Source organism: Vombatus ursinus, unplaced genomic scaffold (genome assembly GCF_900497805.2).
Source record: "Vombatus ursinus unplaced genomic scaffold, bare-nosed wombat genome assembly UNPS02009132.1, whole genome shotgun sequence".
In the NCBI taxonomy this organism is placed as follows: domain Eukaryota; kingdom Metazoa; phylum Chordata; class Mammalia; order Diprotodontia; family Vombatidae; genus Vombatus; species Vombatus ursinus.
Genome location: NW_020948910.1, coordinates 117,977 through 145,017, shown reverse-complemented (window position 1 = coordinate 145,017; position 27,041 = coordinate 117,977). Strand labels below are relative to the sequence as shown.

At 33.8% G+C, this 27,041-nt stretch overlaps 1 protein-coding gene across 2 annotated transcripts in view; it reads left to right on the top strand.

The window, feature by feature from the left end:
• The window catches only part of STXBP5 (syntaxin binding protein 5), a 204,918-nt gene that overhangs the window by 121,820 nt on the left and 56,057 nt on the right, over positions 1 to 27,041 (top strand). For both annotated transcript variants that reach the window (XM_027850654.1, XM_027850655.1), the window contains exons 12-18: positions 1,083 to 1,230; positions 1,337 to 1,404; positions 1,722 to 1,762; positions 2,893 to 3,113; positions 6,897 to 7,075; positions 13,542 to 13,667; positions 14,792 to 14,943. In XM_027850654.1, the coding sequence (XP_027706455.1) occupies positions 1,083 to 1,230; positions 1,337 to 1,404; positions 1,722 to 1,762; positions 2,893 to 3,113; positions 6,897 to 7,075; positions 13,542 to 13,667; positions 14,792 to 14,943 (935 nt within the window). The remainder of the gene's footprint in view (positions 1 to 1,082; positions 1,231 to 1,336; positions 1,405 to 1,721; positions 1,763 to 2,892; positions 3,114 to 6,896; positions 7,076 to 13,541; positions 13,668 to 14,791; positions 14,944 to 27,041) is intronic.

Genomic DNA, 27,041 nt, shown 5'->3' with positions numbered 1-27,041 from the left:
ATTTTGTTAATGAACTTAGCACTATCAAAATTTCACTTTTGTTTTTATATATAACCATTACTTAGCACAGTGTCAGATACAAAATAGATTCTTAATAAATGCTTATTGATTGATTAAAAATGAATTGAAAAGTGTAAAATAATTATTTTAGCTAAACTGTGAATTCTACTGTGTGTTACTGTTAGAAAGAGCTTTAGGAAAATACCTGTTTTATAAAATAATTTTTATTTACTATGTTGTCAGGACAAAGTTAATTATTTTATTTTCTATCATGTCTTACCTATAGGAGCCTTCTATGTTGTCCTACCCTCCTTCCCTTACCTCCTTTCCCCCAAACACACTTGCTCTTTTTATTAAGAAAAGTTTAGGTTAACTAGATACTAAATCTTATTTAGGGTGCATAAATGACTTTGTGGTGAATGGAATGGTTTCTGGTTCTTTTGATCTTTTTAAAGAACTCATTGTTTTAAGGGCTTTAAGGCTCTAAATCATTGTTTATTTAGCAGTTCGCATATTAGATGCTTTAAAAGGATACATTTTGTTAATTCAAAGGACTTGAAGTTAAAAGGGAACATAGCTCCATCCTCTTCATTTTACAGATGAGGAAACTATCCAATATGGACCTTTCTAGTTAAATTTGAGGTTAGCTCTAAGACAAGGAGAGATGAGTAAAAAAAAAAAAAATGTGTGCACCTTCAAGTATTGTTATACCTTTTATTTAGTTTCATACTTTTCTAAAGACCTTTTTGGGACATACTTGGAAGAGTTCTACATTTCAGAGGACAATGATTCAAATAATACTTTCCTATGGTAAAATCTACTTACACTTATAGGGTTGCATTTAAAAAATAGAATACAGCTTTAGCCTAAATTGTTTATATTTCACATTCAGATTGTTGTGTGATTGTTTTAAGGATTGTATGGACTTTAAAGCTATGACAAAATTTTGATTTTTGAACTTATCACTTTTCCAAATCTAATAATAGATATTTAGAATAATTTGCATTTTTATTTTGCATTCAAATGCTAAATAATTTTTGTTTCAAATTGTTTTGATTTCATTTTTTTTTCTTGTTATAAAGGTATCCTATATTTGAAAATCCCTATCCCCTAAGTATACATGAATCTCCTGTTACCTGTTGTGAATATTTTGCTGATTGCCCTGTGGATGTTATCCCTGCACTTTATTCCGTTGGAGCCAGACAGAAACGCCAAGGTTACAGCAAAAAGGTACTTTGTATTTATTTTAGCATCTGAATATATTTATATGAAAGTTGGTAGCTGAATTAAGTGAGTCCTGTGATTCAATTATGTAATGCTATTTCTTTTCTTATAGGAGTGGCCTATCAGTGGAGGTAACTGGGGATTGGGTACTCAGAGTTACCCTGAAATTATCATCACGGGGTAAGTGAGATTCTAATTTGACCAAATCAGTAAACTTCACCTGAAAATGATTTTGACTAACTCAAACAGTCCTTTGCATTGTGATCTTTGTGTAATTAGTAATACAGTGCAAAGATATTACTTTGAAGGGCATGTTATTTTGACATTAATTTTTATCTTTTTTCTTTATCATGGCAAAGTAATTCTTATTTTTTTAATTAGAAAATGATTGTGCAAAATTTAATGCTAACAGGTATTCTTTATACTGAGAAAGAAACATGTATGGATATCTTTGCTCATGTTTTCACCACATTCTTGCCTCATATTTAATTTCATAGGCATGCAGATGGGTCTGTCAAGTTCTGGGATGCCTCTGCAAGTAAGTGATTTAGATAATTTTAAATTATTTATATTTGATATGTCAAATATATGTACATTCTCTTTTTATAATTACTTATTATGAGATTTCTGGATTCTTTAAAGTAATTTTTTTTAGCAAACTTTAAATGAGATTAGCTTTAGTGTCCCAGATTTAAATGTTTTCAAGAATGAATAAACATTCAGTATACCTAGGTCATTACATTAGCACAGCAAAAACCTATGATTTCATCTTTGTGAAAAATCATAGTATTCACATTTCCTCCATCTAAATGCATCACAATCTATCCGTAACGTATAGTCTTAAAGTGTTTCGTAATGCTTAAAGAGATTAAGTGACTGGCCCACACAAGCTTATATGTCAGAAGAGAGGCTTGAACCTGGATCTTTTGAATCAAAGTCCAACACTTTATTCACTCTTCTATGATGACTCTCATTAAATAGACCTATGAGTATCTTAATTAATCAAGAGCAATCTCAACAAAAAAGTACAGATTCTTTCATTTACTTCTGTTTTTCTTCTCCAACATAGAGATATTTGAGAGGAGAAAAGCTATTTTTCTTGTTAGTGGAATATTCTAAATAATTTCAGATCCTGGTCACTAATTTAGGTCATAAAATTTCTGCATGTGTAGTTACAGATTTAATATAAAGGATCCTTCCAGTACTTCCTTCTTACAATTAACATTTACTTATTAGTATTTGTTACAGATCCAGTTGATAATTAGACAATCTCAAAATAAATGTGGAATATTTTGCTATCTAGGAATATGTAATGACAATAATGAATTTTTTTTTTCTGTAAGGAAGCTTTATTTTTTATATACTAAAATGACCATCTTCTTGCGTACATGTATGTTTACTAAAATGAGTAGTGTATATACATTGTTTTAATTTTCCATTGTCTTATATCTGTTTAAATAAGTGAAATTTTCAAGATATTAGAACCTCTTGTGTTGGTGATTACTAATGTAGCCATACATCTATCTGGACCATACACAGAAAATATCCATTTAAGATGAATGTTGTTCGTGTGAGCAACAGTCATTAATGATACATAGTAATTGAATGAATAATGTATATAGAAACATTTGATTATATTAATTTGTATAACATTTCTTTTCTTTGTAGTAACACTTCAAGTACTATATAAGCTGAAAACATCTAAAGTATTTGAAAAATCAAGAAATAAAGATGACAGGCCAAACACAGACATTGTAGATGAAGATCCATATGCCATTCAGATAATTTCATGGTGTCCAGAAAGTAGAATGCTGTGCATTGCTGGCGTCTCAGCACATGTCATTATCTATCGGTTCAGCAAACAGGAAGTGACAACAGAAGTTATTCCGGTAATAGTCCCTTATTTGTGTAAGGTTTCTAGTGCCTGCCTTTTTTCAAATTTATGAATTATTTAAAACTTTTATACTATGAATGTTGTTCTCCAAATGTTTGACATTAGTGGTTATTTGTGGTTATTAAACACCTTTTCAGGGGCAGCTCAGTGGCACAGTGGATAGAGCTCCAGCTTTAGAGTCAGGAGGACCTGAGTTCAAATCCAGCCTCAGACACTTGACACTAGCTGTATGACCCTGGGCAAGTCACTTAACCTTAATTGCCTCACCAAAAAGCAAAAACAAACAAATAAATAAATAAAATGAACACCTTTTCTAAGGCTTTTTACAGAGGAGTTTAAATGTTTAAATCAAGTGTTCTTAATCTTTTTTGTATCATGGACCTGTTTGGCATTCTGATGAAGCCTGTAGACCCCTTCTCCAAATAATGGTTTTAAGTGCATAAAATTAAGTACATAATATTACAAAGCAGATTATTGAAATGCAATTAACAAACTATTAGAGAAAAAAAGTTCATGACCCCTAGGTTAAGAACCTTTGATTTAAATCCTTAAGTAACATTTTTTTTTAATCTTCTAAGGACTTTTAAAATTTATGACTCTCTAGGTTTGATATTAACTTCACATAAATTATATTCAAAAGCATAATTGCTTAGAAAAAAACTAAATTAGGATTAATTATGTTCTTTTGCATCCCTGAAGTCTACCTTCACAGTGTACTTATGCAGTGTATCTGTGAATAAGGAAACAGCTTTTAGAGTAAACATCAAGCTATCATTATTTGCAGTAAGGAAACACTTAAAGCTTTGCCAGTAAATACAAGGATCAAAAAAGGATATACTACTTTTCTCCACTGTTACTTGACATAGTTTTAAAATGTTATTAATAATAAAACAGTTGAAAGAATTGAAAGCATAAACACAAGTGAAAAAACAAGACAGAATTATCCATTGTACAATGGGAAAAGCACTGAACTTGGAGTCTCAGGACTTAAGTTTGAATTTCAGCTCTGTCACTTACTAACTTTGTGACCATGAGATATTCACATAACTTCTTGGGGCCTCAATTTCTTCATCTGTAGCATGAGAGAATTAAACTAAATGAAATCTAGGGTCCTTTCTAGCTCTAGATTTCTGATTTGTATTCCTGTGATCATATCCCTATTTGATAATGATGGGGTGACTTAGAAAGCCTAGAGAAACAGCACAGCTGTTAATTGAATAATTGAAATAATTAATAGCTTTGGGAATGTAGCAGTCTACGAAGTGAACCTACATAAATCAGTACCACTTGTTTAGTAATAGCAAAATGAAGGAGGAAATAATAGAGAGGATAACCCCATTCTAAATAACTAAAGAACACATAATATATCTGCAAGTTAGTCTCGAGACTTGTGTAGGTACATTTACAAAATACTTTTTAAAGAAAAACAGCAAATAATTGGTTGTCTATTGCTTATGGTTAAACTTGATCAATATAATAGATGATGAGTTCTGCATTGATTTGTTTTTGTTTTGTTTTTAAATTTATTTGTTTGTTTTTAGTTTTCAGCATTCACTTCCATAAGATTTTGAGTTCTAAATTTTCTTCCCCTCACTTCTCTGCCCCCTCCCCAAGATGGCGTGCTATCTGATATAGGCTATACATGTACATTCATACTAAACACATTTTCATATTAGTCATGTTGTAAAGAAGAATTAGAACCAATGAGAGAAACCACGAGGAAGAAGAAACAAAAAAACAAAAAAGAGAGCGAGCGCAAATAGTATGCTTCAATCTGCATTCAGACTCCATAGTTCTTTTTCTGGATGTGGATAGCATTTCCATCATGAGTCTTTTGGAGATGTCTTAGATCCTCACATTGCTGAGAATAGCTAAGTCTTTCAAAGTTAGTCATGGCACAATGTTGCTATTACTGTGTACAGTGTTCTCCTGGTTCTGCTCACTTCACTCAGCATCAGTTCATGTACGTCTTTCAAGATTTTTTTGAAGTCCTCCTTCTCATCATTTCTTATGGAACAATAGTATTCCATTACATTAATATACCACAACTTGTTCAGCCATTCTCCAATTGATGGACATCCCCTCAATTTTCAATTCTTGGCAACCATGAAAAGAGCTGCTATAAATATTTTTGTACATGTGGTTCCTTTTCTCATTTGTATGATCTCTTTGTGATACAGGCCTAGAAGTGATATTGCTGGGTCAAAGGGTATCTATATTGATTTGTAAATTTGGTACTGTACTAATCAAATTATAATTGTGGTGGTGTACCAATCAAACTACCAATGGGAAAACTTGATGGAGGTTAAAAAATAAAATGAAATTCATTTAGAGAAATAGAAAGTCTGGAATAGAGAAATTATGGGAAAAATGGGAAAGAAGAGAGAATAGTACTTCTAGACAATATTTTATGCTATAAAGCATCAGTCATCAAAAATGTTACTAGTTGAAAAACAAAAATGTAGATCTGAACAAAGAATCAGAAGCAGTTGGACTCAGTAACAGAGTAGACTCAAGAATGTAATAAATGATTTGACAAAGAACTACTATTACACCAGCTTCTAGAATAATTGGAAAGCAGTTTGGTAGAAATTAGATTTAGATTCACATCTTACGTCACAATAGGCTCCAAACGGATACATGATTTGTAACCAAAGATAACAAAAGATAAAAAGAGCCTGTTGATTATGTGAAATTGGAAAGCTTTTTTCACAGAATCAGTACAACTAGGTAAAAAAAATTTTGCCTCAAATATCTATGATAAATGTCCAGTAACCAACATATAGAGGGAACTGATATAAATATATAAAACTAAGAGCTACTCTCCCAGTGGATAAATGTCACAGAATAAGAACAAAAAGTTTTCTAGAGAAGAATTGCAGGCCATTACCAGCCATATGAAAGATTTCTCCCAATGCCTAATAAGAGATGGAAATCAAAACAACTCTGTCATTTTACTTCATACTCAGCAAATTGGCAAAGATGACCGAAAAGGATGAGAATAGTCAGTGTTGAAGAGACAGTAGTCTTTTCTAGATGTAGTTTGGAAATTCTGGATAGCAATTTGGAATTATACTTTAAAGAATAAAAGAGAGAGATCCCACTAACAGGCATAACATCCCAAAGGAGATCAATGATAATAAAGAAGGATTATACATGTATATACATATATCTACATATACATACACATATATACATCACACACTCCAAAATATTTATAGCAGTATTTTTTGTAGACCTGAAAATAAATACCCATTGATTGGGAAATTGCCAGACAAATTGTGATACTTGAATGTAATGGAATACTACTGCACTGTAAGAAATTACAAATCTGAGAAAACTACAGAGAACCATGGAAGGACTTATGTGAATTAATGCAAAATGAAGTAAGCATAAACTGAAACTATGTACAATAAATTCAGCATCTAAATGGAAATAAAAAAATAAGTTACAAAACAGAATACTATAAATATAGCGACTAGGCTTGGTCTTGAAGGGGAGATGAGAAAATGCTCCTGTTTTCCTTCTTTGCAGAGGTAGGAGCCTATAGGCGTACACTATCGCACGCAACGTCAGGCTTGATTGCCAGGCTTGTTAGTTTTACTGAATTTTTTCTTCTTTTTTATTTGTGACAAAAGGATACATCTTCAGGTAGGGAAGAGAGGAATGAAATCTTGGGAAGTGAAAGTGATATAAAATATATCAATAAAAATAAAGTAAGCAGTATAGAGAATTCATTAATTGCCTATTGCTTTTTATTTTTTCTATTTTGCTATAGATGCTTGAAATACGACTGTTATATGAGATAAATGATGTGGACTCACCTGAGCTTGAACAAGTTCCGCCATTGCCAACACCTGGAGGAGGTTCCAATACTCAGCCTATTCCTCCTCAGTCTCATCCATCAACTAGTAGCAGTTCATCCGATGGACTTCGTGACAATGTCCCATGTTTAAAGTAAGTTTTAAGTCCTTGGAAATCTTGAGGGGCTATGCTATTTTACTAGTGTTTCTTATCCCTCATTTGAATGTAATGTAAGCTCTGGTAAAATGATACTCTAGTGGTTTTGAGGTAGAATAAGAAACAAGATTATCTTTTTGAGTTTGACCAGTGTTCTGGTCACACAGTGTTCTGACAGCAGTACCAATGGACATTCTGTGGTAGGGTATTTAACTATTAAAGACTTCCTCCCCAAGCTCTGTAATTCCCCTAAATGTATTAGACTTGAAATATTTATCTAGGTCTTTTTGAAGCTCTTTATAATTTTGTGGTAAATTTGAATGTTTTTCACATTTTCTAGTTTTCCACCCTTAATGTATCTTTTGAGTTTGTATTCATTAATATCTCCCAGTTTCATTATCTCTTTTGAGGAACCATGGAATAGAAATATATGCAGCATCCAGAGTTCAGATGTATCTAAGCTTAATACTGATGTTTTGTTTTTTTACTTTTAATGGTTGATTTTGTTACCCTCTTTGACCAAACCAGTATATTTGGGAGATGTATCATTTTCTCAGGGCATAACTAGTAACTCTTTAAATATAATTTAGATTACTTTTTGCCTAAATGCCTATTACCATTGAAGCTCATATAGAACTTGCTATTTACTCACATAGTCTTTAGAGATCATTCTATAATTTATCCTGCTGGCTTGGTATTTCCCTACCTGAAATTACTGTCTTCTGTAAACTGTGAAATGCATGTGTGTACTTTCAAATCAATTATAAAAATATAATATAAGACCCCTCTCAGGACTGAACTCTGAGGTCTATACTCTTAACTCAATCATATACTAAGAGATTTGTATATACATTGTAAAACATCTCCTGGTCCCTTATTGCCTTAGGTGTATTCTTTTAATTTGACCAATCTTCTTTAAAGACCATTTGGAATAGTACTACACCTGACGCCTTCCTCATTAAAAGAGAGAGGCAAGTAATTATTTCAATCCCTTTTTTATCTCCTTTTTACCATCAGTGACCATTTGTGCACTGTGATAATCAAGTAGCCTTACTAATTCTGGCATTTTGGCTTTGGTGTATTTAAAGAAAGTAATAATTGACTTCTATATGTTTACAATTATGTTTCTTCCAATTCTTTTTTGACATTTTGCTTGTTTCTCTGATTTTTCCTATTGGGAAGTACTTTAAAATGTTCCCTTTGCCTGGGGGGGGGGAAAAAAACAAAAACAAAAAACAAAATCTCTTCCTTCGTCAGTGAGCCTTTCAAGACATTTCTTTTCCTTTTACACTGTGGTGTCTCCAACATGTGATACATACTTTTCATATCAGTCAGTCAATCATTAAAGTTTAATAAACATCTATATACAAAACACTATTTTAGGTACTAGAGAAACAAATACAAAAATTGGAACATTCCCTGCCCTCAAGCAGGTTATATTTAGGAGGAAACATGTTCATAAATTTCTAAGTTATTTCAGGTAGATTCTAAGTAATTTCAGGTAGTAAATTCAGGTTCTGGTTGCTGAGGGACAGAGGAAGCAGGCATGAGAAAAGGTCTCATGTAAGATGTGAAATTCAAGCAGAGCTTTCAAGAAGTGTGAATTTTAAGAAGTAGAAGTGAGGGCAGAGTGCCTTTCTGACTTTGGGTATAGCCTGTGCAAAGGCTGTTCAGTAAACTCCAGTAGCTACCTATCAGTCACTTCCAGTCTCAAAAATGAAATCTTCTCTTTACCAAAGACCTTTGTAACCTCGCTTCTTATCTTTCCAGTCTTCTTTTACCTTACTCACCCCCACATACGTTTTGATCCAGTGACAGAGGTGTCCTTACTCTTCCTTGTATAAGACATTCCATTTCCTGACTCCAGACAAAATCTATGCATCTATAATAAGAAGAAAAATAATGAATTATAGGAGTGGAGGAAGACTTTGCGTCAGACATTTCTAATGAAGAAATTACATCCAAAATAGGCAGGAGAGAATTGACCCAAATCTATTGTACCATGACCCAAGATATAGTTCTTAATGCTCAAAGCATATGAATAGTTTTCAGAGGAAGAAATTCAGGCTCTCAATAGCTATATAAAAGTGAAATCACTAGTAATAGAAGATATGAAAATTAAAACAACTCAGAAGTATCACCTTATATGCATCAAAATGCACAGAGACAATGAATGAGTGTTGTGAGAGAGAGAGTAAAGAAGGGAAGACATTTAGTAGAGCTGTAAATTAGTTCAGCCTTTTAGGAATACTAGAAAAGTTAATTAATTGTTCATACCTCTTGATTTAGCAATCCCACCACTGGATATTTGCCCTAAGGAGATTAAAGACTGCACTATTTGTAGTTAGAAAAAAAGCTATAAACATTATCCCACGATTTGAATGGCTGAACAAATTGTGGTATATGAATGTAATAGGGTGATATGCCCTGTGAAGCTGGTTGGTCCTTATTATTCGAAGAGAACCGAAATGATATCACTCTTTTGGGATCAATCTACAGTGTGTCTGATTAGCTGATCAGACCAGTATGATCTTAGAATGTTCTACCAGAGGTTGGACACAAACAGCCCGTGTGAACAGTTAGTATGGAGATGTCTCTAAATTTGTGCATCTTATGTTTCTTTTGAGCTACTGCAATCCTGCTTTGCTCATAGAGCACAGCTCCTCCTTTGATGCAGACATGGCATGCTAGATGATCCTGTGCCAGTGTCTCCCCATGTCTCACAAATGATGCCAAAGTTATTCAGAGTGTCCTTGAGAAGAGTGTCTTTGTATCGCTCCTTCTGACCTCCTTGTGAGTACTTGCCTCATATGAGTTCTCTGTAAAAGTCTTCTAGGCAAATGTGCATTTGGCATTTGAACAACATGGCCAACCCATTGGAGTGTCACTCTCAGAAGTAGGGTTTGAATGTTTGAAGTTATGCTTGAGAAAGGGTCTTGGTGTCTGGTACCTTGTCTTCCCAGGTGATCTTCAGGTTCTTCCTAAGACAATTCAAATGGAAGCGATTAAATTTCTTGGCATATGCTACCCAGTATTCACAGGTATATAACAATGAGATCAGTACAACAGCTGTGTAGAATTAGTTTGGTAAGCAGCCTAATAATGCCTCTTCTCTCGCACACTTTCATTTGGAGCCTCCCAAACATTGAGCTATCTCTGGCACCGTGCCTGTCAGCCTCATTATCCATGTGTACATCCTTGGAAAGTATACTACCCAGGTTAGCAAACATATTTACAGCATTTGAAATTTCTCCACTTGTTATATGCAGTGGTTCCACATATGGATGGCATGTGTGGTACTGAATGGTGGAAAATCTTGGTTTTCTTGGTGTTAATTGTCAGGCCAAAATTAGTGCAAGTGGCAGAGAATCAATCCATACTTCACTGCATCTCTGAGCACACAATCATTGGTGAACAAAAAGTCATATGCAACATCTCTGTCTACTTCAGTTTTGGCTTGGAGCCTTTCCAGGTTAAATAATTTACTTTTGGCATGGCAGTTGATCTTGATGCCGCTTTCATCCTCGTTGAAGGAGTCTGACAACATCACGCTAAAGAACATGGGAGCAAGCACACAGCCCTGCTTCACTCCATTGGTGACTGGGAAAGCTCTAGAGCATTGTTCATTATCTAGAACTCATGGAAGCATACTGTCATGGAACTGGCATACAATGCTAATGAACTTCTCAGGGCAACCAAATTCTACCATGCTCTTCCACAAGCCCTCATGACTGACAGTATCAAAGCCCTTGGTCAGATCAATGAACATTGTGTACAGATCTCTGTCTTGCTTCTGGCATTTCTCCTAGAGTTGTCAGGCAGCAAATACCACATTGACTGTCCCTTGGCCCTTTTTGAAGTCACACTGAGTCTTGGGTAGATGACCGTCTTCCAGGTGAAGGATCAGCCTGTTAAGGAGGACTTTGGCAAGAATCTTGCCAGCAGTGATGAAGAGAGAGACCCCTCCTGTGATTGTCACAGGAGAGCCTGTTTCCTTTTCCTTTATAGAGATGGACAGTGGAGGCATTCTTGAACTCCTGGGGGATAATCTTCTCTTACTGTATACCCTGGAAAATTTCAGTCAGCTTTTGTATGAGCAGTGAACCCCATGGCTTTTTATGGTGCGTATAAGAATCCCATTCCAGGAGGGAAGACCCAGTCATAGAGGGTGGGGAGGAACTCAGTGGTGTGGTATGGTTCCTGGCATAGTATTATTGTGGGGTTCTGAAATTTCAGTGCTCAGGAACAGAACTCCAATCATCCTACCCTACTTATGGCTCTGATACTCCAAACTCCTTCCTCCCCTTTTTAACTATCCTGTTTTTTTTTTTAAATAAAGTATGTCCTTTGAGAATCATAGATCCCATCCCATAAACTTTAGTAATATCTCAACTCCTTAAGTGAATCTTTGATCTTATTGATCACAGTCAATTCTTGTCAACTCTTGTACATATCCTCTCGTAAGTTAACAACAATGGATACATCCAGTGTACTAAGGACATTCCTCTTTTTTTCTTGACGTTGTGAGGCTAGTAGTAAAGTATGTAGATCTTTGAACAGTCAGCCCTTGTTCTTGCCACACAGTCACTTGGTCTGCTTTTTGATCACATAGTGCTTTGATGACATCTTTTATCCAGGTTCTTCTTTATAATCGAGACTTCTTTTTAAGTGATGTTCAGTTTTTATTTCCTCATCTGTAAGATGAAGGTGTTGAATCAGACAGCCTCTGTTGGCCTCCTGCAACTCTGTATAGCTGAGAGATTTTTGTCTTCCCTGACTTACAGCCTTATAACACTATCAGTACAATATTGGCATTAAAATGATGGGCCTTTGTCTCTGTGAGAAGTTTGAAATCTTTAAAGGAAGTCTAAGATTTCCTGAAGGTGGTCCAGTACTGCTCTCTTTCTCCTCCTGTTTAATTCAAGGCCCAATTCGTTGTCCATCTAAAATGCCTTTTCCAAATATCAAATAGTTTTTCTTTCTTTTTGCCTATGTAACATTCTTCAACTGACAGACCTGGAACAGGTCAGTATTACCTCTGTCCCTTCTTCCCTCAACCCCCTGGTTCTTCGTGTTCTTTTTATTTTTTTTCTTCATATTAAAGCATCGCCTTTCCTCATTGTTTTGAAAAACACTTTGTTCTTTGTGACAGCCTAGAGACTTGAGAAATATTGTTTAAGCCTCTTTACCTTCTCTTCTAGGAGACTGGGTTATCTGAACTTTGAGCAGTCATTTGGCTATGGCAGAAATGGAGATATCATTCAATCAGTGTAGGTCACTTCAGACTCCACCCTATTCTAAGTGAAATCATCAGTAGTTTTCTATTAACAACTTCCCTGGAAAATTACTGTGACAAACTCTTTTGGGCACCTTTGTCTGCTGGCTTGTCAATCTCTTGAAGATGTAGTGCCATGATTATAGTCAAAGAGCATAGGTTTGAATACCACCTCTGCCACTTATTACCTTTGTAACTTTGAGCAAATCATTTAACTTTTCTAGGTGTCAATGTCCTCATCTGTAAAGAAATGAAGAAGATTGATTTTGATGTATTGTAAGGTCCTTATCTAAAACTGTGAGCTTTCTCAACATATTAGCACTTCATTACTTGACAGGTACATTCAGCTTTCTTTTCCTTTTGTCACTCACTTTTTACCTACTTTGTCTTAACAACTGCCTTCTCTCTCCTCCTGTAGCTACAGTCATTCAATTCTTCAAGTCCTCCCAAATGTCCCTTCCCAAATCCATGCTTTTTTTCATCCCACAATTCTTAAGTCTTCGAAATCATCTTCATAAGTCTTTTTCCTTCAGAGCAAGTGTTTCTATTCCTTGAAAACCAGAAGTAGAATTTTCTTTTGTAAAAGGTATTTCCACTCTTTGATCTTAGATGGCAGAACTATAGCAATAGGAAAGAGTTGCAAAAATAAAAATCCAGTTTGGTGTAAGAAAAAAATGCCTTAATAATTCATTGTTCAAAAATTGGAATGTCCCTACATCAAGAAGTAGGCAAGTTACTCATCATTGAATACCTTCAAGCAGAAAATGGATAACTACTTCTTAGGAATTATAGAGGGAATTCCTTTTCCAAGTATTTGTATAATAGAAATAATCTGGGAGTGACTTCTTGTTGTTATGGAGCTTATTAATCTCATGTCTAGTCACATTGGACTCAATACTTTCTCTTCTGCTGAATGCCTATAGCTCTTGTGATCTTTGCCACTAATCTGGCACTAATATAAGGTCTGAAAATAAGGATATTTATCTTACATGCCTGTATAAAAACTTCTACAGGGCAATATTACACCTTATAATTTTTGCTTATTTTGCACAATGCCTTCAAAATGTGTATTCTCAATAAAAAGTTGTTGAGTGAATCAATCAATATTATGTTTTCACCTAAAGTTTCAGGATAATGAATAATTAAAAGGAAAGTGGAAATAATGTAATACATTTTGGTTTGTTTCAGGGTTAAAAATTCTCCTCTAAAGCAGTTTCCAGGCTATCAGACAGAGCTAGTTATTCAGCTTGTGTGGGTAGGTGGAGAACCACCACAACAAATAACTAGCCTTGCTGTCAACTCCTCCTATGGCATGTAAGTATAAATTGAGTTTATTACCAATATCTTCATAATATGGCTTTATTCTTTCTTCTCTTTATCTGAATTATAAATTGATACTGTTGCAACATCTACATCTTTTTTGTGTATGTGCACTTTATTCTATATTAAATAATCTTCTTTGATAACACTGCACTGACATAAAAGTAGTTGGTAAAGCAATGTAATATTTAGGGTAAAATTGTAATATTATTTTATCCTCCCCCAGAGTATTTATCTTGACACTTTGGCCTAATAGAAGTTCTTAGAAAGGATCTTGTTGTTCTTTCTATAGCATGACCTAATTTATAGCGGCCTAAAATACAGTGTTATAGTTGGATGCTGTATATATATGCATATAGATTTAACAGTATGTGTAAAGATATGTATAAATATGTATATGTATATATACATGTATATATATATACTTGTCTGTGTATATAGAGACAGGTTCTGATCAGTGCAAATAATGAATCTCATTAAGTGGTTGCATGTATTCAAATTCATATTGTTCAAAGTTATAATTATGTAAAATATAGTCATTGGTTCCAGCACAATGGAAGGATGCAGTGCTAATTCAAATATTGTAACCACATCAGAGGATTCATTATTCACACTAATAAGGACCTAGCTGTAATTATTTTTGTAACCCCTAATGAACTTGTAAACAGATAAATAATGAAAATAGTATATTACACACAATATATCAAAGATTCTTTGACTTATTTGTTAAAGATACTATTCTATCTCACAACTTCTCTCTACCTAATAGACATAGAAAACTGCCTTAGAATCAGAGTGACTAGGTAACTTTCTTGTAGTCTCATATCTACTAAGCATCTGAGGCAGGATTTGAACTCTTGTGTTCCTGATTCCAAACCCATCATTCTTTTAGCTAAGCCATTCTACTTCTCTAGTGTATTATTTAATTAGGTTTAATATAGGACACATCAAAGTATAGCTCCATGAACATGTTAATTCATTTCTTGTATCATAATATTGAAAAGAAAGTCTGCTTAATGTGTATCTTTATCTTCCATTCACAAATGTTAAAATGGAATTTTACTGATTAATTCTCTTTTTCTTTTGAAACATAATCTTTTTTATTTCTCCATTCCCAGAGTAGTTTTTGGCAATTGTAATGGTATTGCTATGGTTGATTATCTCCAGAAAGCAGTGCTTCTCAACCTTGGCACCATTGAATTATATGGTTCTAATGATCCTTATCGACGAGAACCTCGATCACCACGCAAATCTCGACAACCATCAGGAGGTAAGAGCAAAAATGGTGCAGTTCAAGGAAAATTCGAGACCTTTTTGAAACTTATCTAAACTATTCATTATTTCTATGCAATAAATACAAGTCATTCAGTTAAGTTAAAAAAAATCTTTTTTAGGGGGCAGTTGGGTGGCACAGTGAATAGAGCACCGGCCCTGGAGTCAGGAGGACCTGAGTTCAAATCTGCCTCAGACACTTGACACTTAGTAGCAGTGTGACTAGCAGTTAAGCAGCATTTAACCCTATTGCCTAGCCCCCCCTCCAAAAAAAATCTCTTTATGAAAACTTCCAAGTCTTTATCTCATTATTTGTAAGGTTTCTTTTTAATTTTTTAAATTAGTTTGTTTATGTACAAAACTTCATATATAAAACTCTTTATATGACTTTTCAGAGTCTTCATTCTTCATATAAATCAAGGGTTATTAATTTTTTTGTGTGTCATGGACTACTTTAGGAGTCTGGTTAAGCCTATGGATGCTTTCTCAGAGTCATATTGAAATGCAGTTGTCAGAATATTTTTTTTAAAGTTAGGAGACCCTATGTTGAGTACCCCAATCTAATAATGATCATGACTATAATTATGAATTTTCCTAATACATTATAAAAGCTTTTTAAAAACAATTGCTTTGTTGTCACTTTCTGTTTGCTGTTTTTTCAAGCATGACAGATCATCATTTCAGTTCAGCAATTTAATAAGTGCCTACTCTGTGCAAGGCACTCTACTAGGAGCTAGGAATACAAAGACAAAAAGAAACACTCCCTACACTCAAGGAGCTTATATTCTACTGGGGAATATACACAGGGAAGTAAATACTACAATTTGAAGAGTGAGAAAGCATTAACAGGAAGGAGGATCAGAGTTCATAGAAGAACCTCTTCATAGAAGAGGTTCCAAGTTGAGCCATAAAGGAAGACAAAATGTGTATATAAGGAAAGAGCTTTAGACCCACCAGCTAGTCTCTGTGAATATTTGGTGATAGGATGTGGAACTCTGAGTTTAGGGAATAGTAGTTTGACTGCAACGTAAAGTTTGTGAAAGGGAAGGGATAGTAGAAAATAAAACTGGAAATGTAGTTAGGAGCTATGTTGTGCAAGGTCTCAGATTCCAAGAGGATTTATATTTATCCTAGAGTAAGTGGTTCATCATTGAGGATTGTGAGTAAACCTCTTCCTAAGTTTATTTGAGTCAAAATATGTTTGGTGTTTTCAGCAAATATCAAATAAGTTGAAAACCCATATGACTAGGCATCATCTTCATAAAGTTCTCAATTGTGCTTAAGTATAGCAGTTATACAGTATAATTCTAATTCCAAAAATCTCAGTCCTTGGTCACGTTATATATTGGTAACGCATAGCAAAATAAATCACTGTTGAATTTATATTTAAACATCCTTCCTCTTACAGTGTTTGTGTGTGCATGCACATAAACGCACATTTCAGATGATGTTAGCTAACCTATAAGTACTGTAATTCTTCTCAGTTGCTTAACACACTCTACTCAAAACCAAATACCAAACCAACAAGCAAAATCCCATTAGGGAGATAAGGAGAGAATTATATGAATATTGGTGGTTAAATTTATATTTTTGAGCTATCTGACTTTTTTTGTTTGTACTTGAAAACAATTTTTTTCTCATAACTGCACAATAACACTCATTGAGGTGTTTTATCACTTATCAACCTTATCATTTTAGTTTTTTCATCTTTGCATTGTTTTACCAATGTATGCTGATGATGGCTTTTTGCCTGTATGGCATTTTTTGCTTATATTTTCATTCTATGAAAAAGCTTCATTGCACTTATTAGAGAAAGTAATCTCATCAATGAAATGTCTTGAAATGTATGACTTCTGTCATTTTGGGTTGTTCATTTATAACTAGCATTTTACAGCAATCTGTAGTCTTTAAAATTATTTGAATAACTTACATTTATCACTCAATTATGTGGGAATATTATACCTATAGTACATTTGTTCCAAGGAAGGACTTTTTATTTTAACGTTTTTTAAACATTCACTTTTTAAAGTTTTCAGTTCTAAATATTCTCCCTCCCTCTCCAGCCCATCCCCCATTAATTGAGAAGGTAAGCAGTATGATAACCATTGTACATGTGAAGTCATGCAAAAATTTCTGTATTAGTCATATTGCCCTCTTCCCCCTACAAAAAAGCAAGAAAAATAAAATGGAAAAAAATATGCTTCAAACTGTATTCTGAGTTCATCAGTTCTGTCTCTGGAAGTGGTATAGCATTTTTCATCATAAATCCTTTGGAATTGTCTTGAATCATTGCATTAATCAGAATATTGATATCTTTCACAGTTGTTTATGGTTACAATATTGTTGTTACTGTGTACACTGTTCTATTTATATTTACTTCACTTAGCATCAATTCACATAAATCTTCCCAGGTTTTTCTGAAACCATCCTGCTCATCGTTTCTTATAACAAAATAGTATTCCATCACAGTTATATACCACGACTTGTTCAACCATTCCCCAATTGGTGGGCATCCCCTCAGTTTTAATTCTTTGCCACCACAAAAAGAACTATTATAAATATTTGTATACATAAAGGTCCTTTTCCCTTTTCTTTGATCTCTTTGGAATACAGACTTATTAGTGGTATTGATGGTAGGTAAAGTTTTATATCCCTTTGGGCATAGTTCCAAATTGTTCTCCAGAATGAGTAGACTAGTTCACAACTCCACCAGCAGCACATTGTGTCTGTTTTTCCACATCCCTTCCAGTAATTGTCATTTTCCTTTTCTGATGAGTTAGCCAATCTGATAGGTGTGATGTGGTACCTCAGAGTCATATCAATTTACATTTCTCTAATCAATAGTGATTTGAAACATTTTTCATGTGACTTTTGGTAACTTTGATTTTCTTTTTCTTCTGAAAACTGGCTGTTTATATCCTTTGACTGCTTATTAATTGGAGAATGGCTCTTATTTTTATGAATTGGGTTCAGTTCTCTATAAATTTGAGAAATGAGACCTTTTATTGCTATAAAATCTGCCCTCCCCCCAGTTTTCTTCTTTCCTTCTAATTTTGGCTACGTTTGTTTTCTTTGTGCAAAAATCTTTTAATTTGATGTAATCAATATTACCCATTTTACTTCCCGTGATCCCCTCTTTTTTGACATTAAACTTCCCATATCCATAGATCTAACAAGTGAGTTTTTTTATGCTCCTTAATTTTTACATCTAAATCATGTACTCAATATTACTTATCTTGGTATATGGTATAAGATGTTGTTTTATACCTAAGTTTCTTCCAAACTTCTTTCCAGTTTTCTAAGCAATTTTTGTCAAATTTTGTCAAATATTGCCCCCAAAACTTGGGTTTTGGGGTTTATCAGACACTAGATTACTGTGGTCATTTACTTCTATATATTGGGAGCCTAATCTATTCCACTGATCTACCATTGTTATTTCTTATCTAGTACCAGATAGTTTTGATGATTACTGCCTTGTAGTATAATTTAAGATCTGGTACTGATAGATTATCTTCCTTCATTCTTTTTTTCATTGATTTTTGTTAATTTTCCTTAATATTCTTGACCTGTTGTTCTTCTAGATGAATTTTGTTATTATTTTTTCTAGCTCTATAAGATAATTTTTTGGTAGTTTGATGTGGCACTGAATAAGTAAATTAATTTAGATAGAATTGTCATTATTACTATATTGACTCAGCTTCTCCATGAACGATTAATATTTATCCAACTGTTTATATCTGTCTTTGTGGGGAAAGTGTTTTATAATTGTGTTCATATAATTCCTGGATGTGTCCAGGAATAATTGATTTTAATACTATATAAAATATTTGAAAAATAGGCAAAGGAGTCCTAACAAAATTCCTTCTATGACACAAATATGGTATACCTAAATAAGTGAAAGCAAAAACAGAAAACTGTGGACCAATTACCCTTTTATCCATTTTTCACTTAGATTATGAGTTTTGTTATGAATCTATTATGTACCATCTAAGGTAAAAGAAGGCAGGGGTAGCAATCATGATCTCAGACAAAGCAAAAGAAAAAATAGGCCTAATTAAAAGAAAATCAAAGAAACTATTTCGCTAAAAGTAGTATTCTGCTGTTTTTACTGAAAATTCTAGTATCTGAAAAGCTATTCACAGACATATTGGAGACATTTAAAAATAAAAAGTCAAGGGCAGCTAGGTGGCACAATGGATAGAGCATGGGCCCTGGATTCCGGAGGTCTTGAGTTCAAATCCAGATGCAGATACTTGATACTTTTTTTTTTAGGCAGTTGGGGTTAAGTGACTTGCCCATGGCCACACAGCTAGTAAGTGTCAGGTGTTTGGTCTGAGGCTGGATTTGAACTTAGGTCCTCCTGATTTCAGGGCCGGACCACCCAGCTGCCCCCAGATACTTGATACTTAACTAACTGTGTGACCCTGGGCAAGTCATTTAACCCTGATTACCTCATAAAAAAATTAAAAAATAAAAAGTCATTATCAGTAAACATTCATTTTGCAATGCCACAATATATTTTAAAATGTCATTATTTCATATTTAGTTTTACATGTAAAATGGAAATAAGTAATTTTGTATTAATGCTAATAATTTTCCATATATTTCTTTACCATTGTATATTGATGCAAAAATTTTACCTGTGCATGTCTTTACATTTCAAGTGTGTCTCTTGTAAACTACGTATTGTAGGATTCTGGTTTCTAATTCTTTCTGCTATTGACTTCATGAGTGAATGCATCTCATTCACAATCAGAGTTATGATTGATAATTGTGTTATTTCGCTGTATCTTCTCTTCTGTTTATTCTCTCTCTCTCTCTCTCTCTCTCTCTCTTTAATCCTGTCTCTCCTCAAAAGTCTGTTTTACTTCTGACTGCCTCCCTTAATCTGCCCTCCCTTTTACAGTCTTCCTCTCTGTTCTCCACCCCACCACCCCCTCCATCTACTTTGTCTTGTCCCTTTCTTCTCCTACTCCCCTGTTTGGTAACATGGATTTCTATACTCAACTGAGTGTGTGTATATATATATCTATATACATATATACATATGTATATATATACATATATATGTATATAGATATATATAATATATATGTATATAGATATATATAGGTATACATATATATATATATATATATATTCTTCCCTTTCTAAACTAGTTTATATTAGAGTGAGGTTCATGTGTTGCCCACTGCCCCCACCCCTGCCCATTTTCCCCTCCATTGTAAAAATTCTTCTTTGCATGCCTCTTTTATGTGAGATGTTTCCCATTCTTCTTCTCCCTTCCCCCTTCTCCCAGCACATTCCTCTTTTTCAGCTTTCTATTTTTCTTTTGAGATCATCTCAATAGAATAACCTCACATCCATGCCCTCTGTCTATGTAGAGTCCTTCTAACTGCCCTACTGATGATAATGTTCTTGGGGGTTACATATATCATCTACTTTATAGCATAATTTAATGTCTGGAAGTACTATTCTTTATTCCTGTTTTTGCCATAATTTGGGAATGTAACCAGTTTAATTATGTTCCTCGTAATTTCTTACTCATGTTTACCTTATTGTGTCTCTCCCAGATCTTGTGTTTGAATATCAGGTTTTCTTTTTAACTATGACCTTTTTATCAGTAATACCAGGACATTTTCTGTTTCATTAAATGTCCATTTTTTTCCCCTTTAGGATTATATTTAGTTGCTGGGTAGGTTATTCTTGGTTGTAATCCTAGAATCCTATACATCTGTAACATCAGATTCTAAGCCCTCTGCTCCTTTACAGTAGTAGCTGCTAAAGCTTGTATGTTCCTGACTGTGGCTCTGTGATATTTGAATTTTTTTTTTCCTGGCAGCTTGTGATATTTTCTCCTTGAACTGGGAACTCTGGAATTTGGCTATAATATTCATTTTGGGATCTCTTTCAGGAGGTGATCCCTGGATTTTTTTCAATTTCTATTTTGCCCTCTGGTTCTAAAATATCAGGTCAGTTTTCCTTGATCGTTTCTTGAGAGATGGTATCTAGGCTCTTTCTGTCCAATAATTCTTATATTTCCTCAATCTATTTTCCACGTTAGTTGTTTTTCCAATGAGTTATTTCACATTTTTTGTCTATTATTTAATTCTTTTGACTTTGTTTTATTGCTTCTTGAGTTTTCATGTAGTCATTTACTTCCACTTTACCAATTATAATTTTTAAGGAGTTATTTTCTTCATGGAAGTAAGATTTTTAGAGGGAAATTTTGGGGAAAGCTCAGCTCGAATGCTCACATTATCTTCTTGGCTCTGTCTTGGAAGGACATTTTTATTTTTGTTTCTTGTTTTTTATATCATACATGTGGACCTCCAGTCTTCTTTACAAACAAAAGAAGCTAAGTCAAAGTGAAAGGCTTGTAAAACTAGGATATTCAGAACTTTTAAAAATGTTTAGCAAGAATAAAATAAAATATTAATTATCAATTTTTGTGTTTTGTTACTTATTTGAGGACAGTTAAATGAATAAAAATTGTCTTATTTCCATTTAGTCTCTTAAAAGTTTCCATGATATAACTAATCATTACTATTAAAATTCACACCATTCGTCTTTCATTTGATTTAAAGTATTTTTATTTTTGCATAGGGCTCACTGATACTCATTACCATTGTCTTTGTAAGCTTACAATATTATTCATATTGTATATTGCTGAAGTAATATAATTTTACACACAACAAAACAAGGTAAATAGCTTTTCTTCATTTCTTTGTAAAAAAAATACACTGTTGTATTTTTACTTTGTTAGCATTTAGATACATATAAAAATTATAAAGAAAATTATTAACATTAATAAAAAATCACTTATTTGCATTTTATATGTAAAACAAATTTGAAATAATGCCAATATATTTTAAAATATAGTGTGGCATTACAAAATGAATGTTTACTGATAATGACATTTTATTTTTGAATGTCTCCAATATGTGAATAGCCTTTCAGGCACCAGAATTTTTGGTTATAAGAGTAGAATGACTTATTTTAAGAATGACTTTTTCTCTCCTATATAATATATATTACATCTTTGCAGGGAAAAAAAAAACACAAATATAGTGGTGTCTCATGAAATTGTTGAACAAAATTAAAAACACTGTCCTTCTGTTTAAGCTACAGTGTAGGTGTCTGGCAGAATCTGGTTCTGCTGTAGTTAGTATAGCTGATAAATTCTTGATTATGTGATGATATTACTTGAAAAGGAGGGGAAGTAACAATGAGGAATTGCTGAACTGTATACTTAAATTCATACAAATAGGGAAACTCAAGTTGGTGATGTAGAAATGTTGAGAACTTTAATGGAAAAAGGAACCTTGTCATCCAGTAGTTCACTATAGAGAGACAACATGGTAGAGTGGAAAATGTACGAGACATGGAGAGACAAGATTCAAGTTCTGGCTGAACACTTGTTAATGTTTCTGAGACTGAGTTTTATCATTTGTTGAAATAAACTAAATAATGACTTAAATACATCACATGGTTATTATGAGGAAAGCAATTTGCAAATCTAAAAGCACTGTGTAAATGAGATATTGTTATTATTAGTATTGCTGTAAAATAACTTTAGGAGAAGGTTTTTTTTCCCCCTTTATTTGTATAGGAAAAAAATAAATATGATTCCATGAGAAGGAATATGTCTCAGGAGGGATGGAAAATCTTTAAAAATGAAATACAATTTATGTAATCAGAATCATTTTATTGTGGAAGCAAAAAGAAGTCAATGTGACTACAAGGGAACTTCAGTCAATCCAGATCAAGGTGTAGATCTAAACATAGCTATATAGCTTTACCTATATATGGGCTGATTGAAGTTCCCTTTTCAATTTATGTGTGTGTGTGTGTGTGTGTGTGTGTGTATTTTGTTGTTATTTAGTCTTTTCCAGTCATATCAAACTCTGTGACCCCATTTGAGATTTTCTTGGCAAAGATACTAGAGTGGTTTGCTATTTCCTTCTCCAGCTCATTTTATATATGAGGAAACTGAGGCAAAGAGTTAAGTGACTTGCCTAGATTCATACAGCTAGTAAGTGTCTAAGGCCAGATTTGTCTTTGTGACTGTAGGCCTTGTGCTCAATCTACTGCACCACTTAGCTCTGTGTATGTATATGTGTATGTATGTGTGCACACACACATATATATATATACCCACACAAGATTCAAGGAACCACACATGACTAAAGACAGAATAACATGGATAGTGTTATGAAGCTTAAACTCCATTAAAGATTATTTGAAGTTGTTTTAACTATCAATTCAAAGCAAGAAGGTAAACAGAAGGAATAAGACAATTGCTTGGGATGGGATAATATGATTACAGAAAATAGAGCTACTGCTTCTTCATGAAGAACTTCAGGAGAACTATTGCTTCTTCATGAAGGATAACCATTTCAAACTTGAAAGGGCAAAAAAAGGTAAATGTAATTGAAACCCAGAGTAGCAAAATTGATGGCAAAAAAAGTACCTATTCTCTTTAGATATACTTAGGGATCCAGGCCTTGACTTTTCAGAGTACAAAAAAGAAAAATCTTTTGTAGGTGATTAAAGAACCAATGTTAGTATTTCTTTGAGAAATAGAGAAGGGGAGATATACCAGAATATTAGACAAATGTCCTTATTTTCAATGTGTGAAATTGAGATTCTTAAGATAAAAAGCTCTAGCAAAATTCTAGAATGGATTATTAAAGAGGTTTGTAAACAGAAAAGTAAAATGCATTTGCAATGTGATATGAATTCATAAAAGTGTTGCTAAAGGGAGTGATAGCAAATGAGGGTACAAATCTTTAGTTTATTGTTCTTTTGAAAAGCACAGCTGTTACTTTTTTCAGTGATCTGAAAAAAGATATTCTTACAAAATTTGGAGAAAGTACATGTGAGAAGCATAGCTAATACATTGGAATACAGAAACATGAATCAGATTGAAAAACTGGAATGATGCATAAGTAATCAACTGGATGAAATTTAATACTGATAAATTGAAGTTCTCTATTCAGGTTTAGAATATCAGTTGTATGAGTATAGGCTGGAAGCTCTTAATATAAAAAGACATGGAAGTTTTAGTTGACAAAAGATGAATATGAACAAAAAATTTTGAAATGCTACTTAAATATAAGTGGGCTTTTAGGAAGCATTAAAGTATATCATCCAGGTCAAGGAAGGTAACAATCCCACTGAATTGTATGTCAGACCACATCTTTAATATTCTCCTTAGTACTGGGTATCATACTTCAAGTGGGCATTTAACAGATGCGAGATTGTTGAAAGTAGGACAACCAAGAAACAGTGCTTTGATTAATATTAAGGAAAAATAAATATTTGCCTGAAGAAAAAAATTATTGGAATTGATAGTGATCAAGAATTGTAAGAATTGTCACATGAAAGGGAAAATTTTTTCTATATGTTGCTTTGAGCAGGAGAAAGGCATGATATGTTGAAAAAAGGTCAGTAAATAAAGGTCTGTTCAACAGACATTACATCATCCATGTGTAAGACATGTGCTTGGGTGTGGAGAAATAAAGATGAAAAATGATATGGTCCCTCCTAGGCAACCAACAAGCATTTAATAAGCATATACTATGTGCATGTGTGCATGTAACTGAAACAGTGTAAAGTGTGAAAAGGGTAAAAGTAAAGGCCTAAACAGAGGACTTTAAGATAATAGTGGAAGAGGTAGTTTTCAACTAGAGGGAATCAGCTTTGTAGAATAGGTAAAAACAGCTAGTCCTTGAAGGAAGACGATAATTTCAGCAGGTAGGGTTGCAAAGGTAATATATTGCAATCATGGGAAATAAGCCAATGCAAACACATAGAAATGGTAGAGAATAGGACAAGATCAGGAATGACTGGTAGTCCAGTGGGCTAAACCTGTGATTTCTTCTGTGTAGGGAATTCTAAGTACAAGAAACTACCTCCACTAATGCAAATAGGCAACTGATCCTTATCTTGGCTTAAAGAGTTTCTTGGAGCAATGACAAGATTATTGAGATAATCATTTGATTTCTGTTGATTTTGTTATTGATATGGACAATTATGATGATAGTTCTCCTAATATTGAACCAGCCCTGTACTTCTGAAGTAAATCCCACCTGGTCATAGTATATGATCTTCATGATATATTGCTATAATCGCCTTGCAAGTATTTTATTTAAAGCTTTTGCATCAATATTCATTAAAGAAACTGGTTTGTATTTTTGTTTGTTTTAACTCTTCCTGGTTTAGGTGTCAGCACCATATTTGTGTCATAAAAGGAATTTGATAGGACTCCTTCTTTGCCTATTTTCCCAAATGGTTTAGATAATGTTGGATTTAATTGTTCTTTAAATGTTTGGTAGAATTTACTTGTGAACCCATCTGGCCTTGGGGATTTTTTCTTAGGGAGTTAATTGATGGCTTGTTCAATTTCTTTTTCCAATATGAGATTATTTAAGTGTTCTGTTTCCTCTTCTGTTAATCTGGGCAATTTACGTTTTTGTAAATATTCATCAACTTCACTTAACTTCTCCTTTATGAATTTGGATGCTATACCGCTTGGTACTTACATGTGTAGTATTGATATTACTTCATTGTTTATGGTACCTTTTAGAAAAATGTAGTTTCCTTCCTTGTCTCTTTTATTTAGATCTGTTTTTGCATTTGCTTTGTCTGAGGTCATGATTGCTACCCTTACTTTTTTTTTTTTACTTCAGCTAGATGAAGGATAATAGATTCTGTCCCACTCCCTTACCTTTACTCTATGTATTTCTCTCTGTTTTAAGTGTTTCTTATAAACAACATGTAGTAGGATTATGATTTTTCATCAGCTGCTGTCCACTTCCATTTTATAGTGAGTTCATCCCATTCATATTCAGAGCAGTTTTGGTTACTCACTGGGTATTTTCCTCCATCTGTTTTTCCTTCGGTTTATCCTTTTCTCTCTCTTTTCACCCTTTCCCTCCTCACCAACGTTTTGCTTCTGACCACTGCCTCCTCCAATCTGCTCGCTGTTCTGTCAGTCTTTCCCCTTTTTCTTGTCCCCTTCCCCTCCTATTTTCCTGGGGTAAAATAGATTTCTATACCCAACTGATTGTGTTTGTTATTCTCATTTTTAGCCAATTCCCATGAGAAAAAGGTTAGCAATGCCCAGCACCACCCCACCCTCCATCTTCCCTTCATTGAAGTGGGTCTTTTGCACCTCTTCATGAGAGATAGTTTACCTCATTTTACTTCTCCCTTCTTTCTGCTCCCAGTGTAATCATCTTTCTCACTCAAATTTTTTTTTAATATCATCCCATCAAAGTCACCTTATACCTACACCCTCTATGTATACTCCTTGTAACTGCACTAATAGTGATACAGTTCTTAAGAGTTACAAGTATCTTCCCATGTAAGGATGCAAACAGTTTAGCCTCATTGATGTTTTCTCTTTCCTTTTTCCCTTTTAATGCTTCTCTTGAGTCTTGTGTTCAAAGATCAATTTTTTTTTGTTCAGCTCTGGTCTTTTCATTAGGAAAGCTTGAAAGTCCCCTACTTTATTGAATAACCATTTTTTTCCCCTGTAGGATTATGCTCAGTTTCACTGGGAGTATGATTCTTGGTTGTAGTCCCAACTCCTTTGCCTTCCAGATCATCATATTTCATGCCGTCTGATCCCTTAAGGTAGTCTACACGTGTAATCCTTACTGTGGTTTCACGATATTTGAATTGTTTCTTTCCGACTGCTTGCAGTAGTTTCTCCTGTACCTGGGAGTTCCGGAATTTGGCTATAATGTTTCTGGGAGTTTTCATTTTGGGATCTCTTTCAAGAGGTGATTGGTGGATTCTTTCAATATCTATTTTACCCTTTGGTCCTAGGGTATCAGGGCAGTTTTCTTTGTTAATTTCTTTAAGTATAATGTCCAATCCCCACCCCACCATCCCCCCGTTTTTTTATTAAGGCTTTCAAGTAGTCCAGTAATTCTTAAATTATCTTTCCTGGATCTATTTTCCAGATTGGTTATTTTTCCAATGAGATATTTTACATTTTCCTTTATTTTTTGCATTCTTTTGATTTTGTTTGATTGATTCTTGATATCATTAGCTTCCACTTTAACAATTCTAATTTTTAAGGAG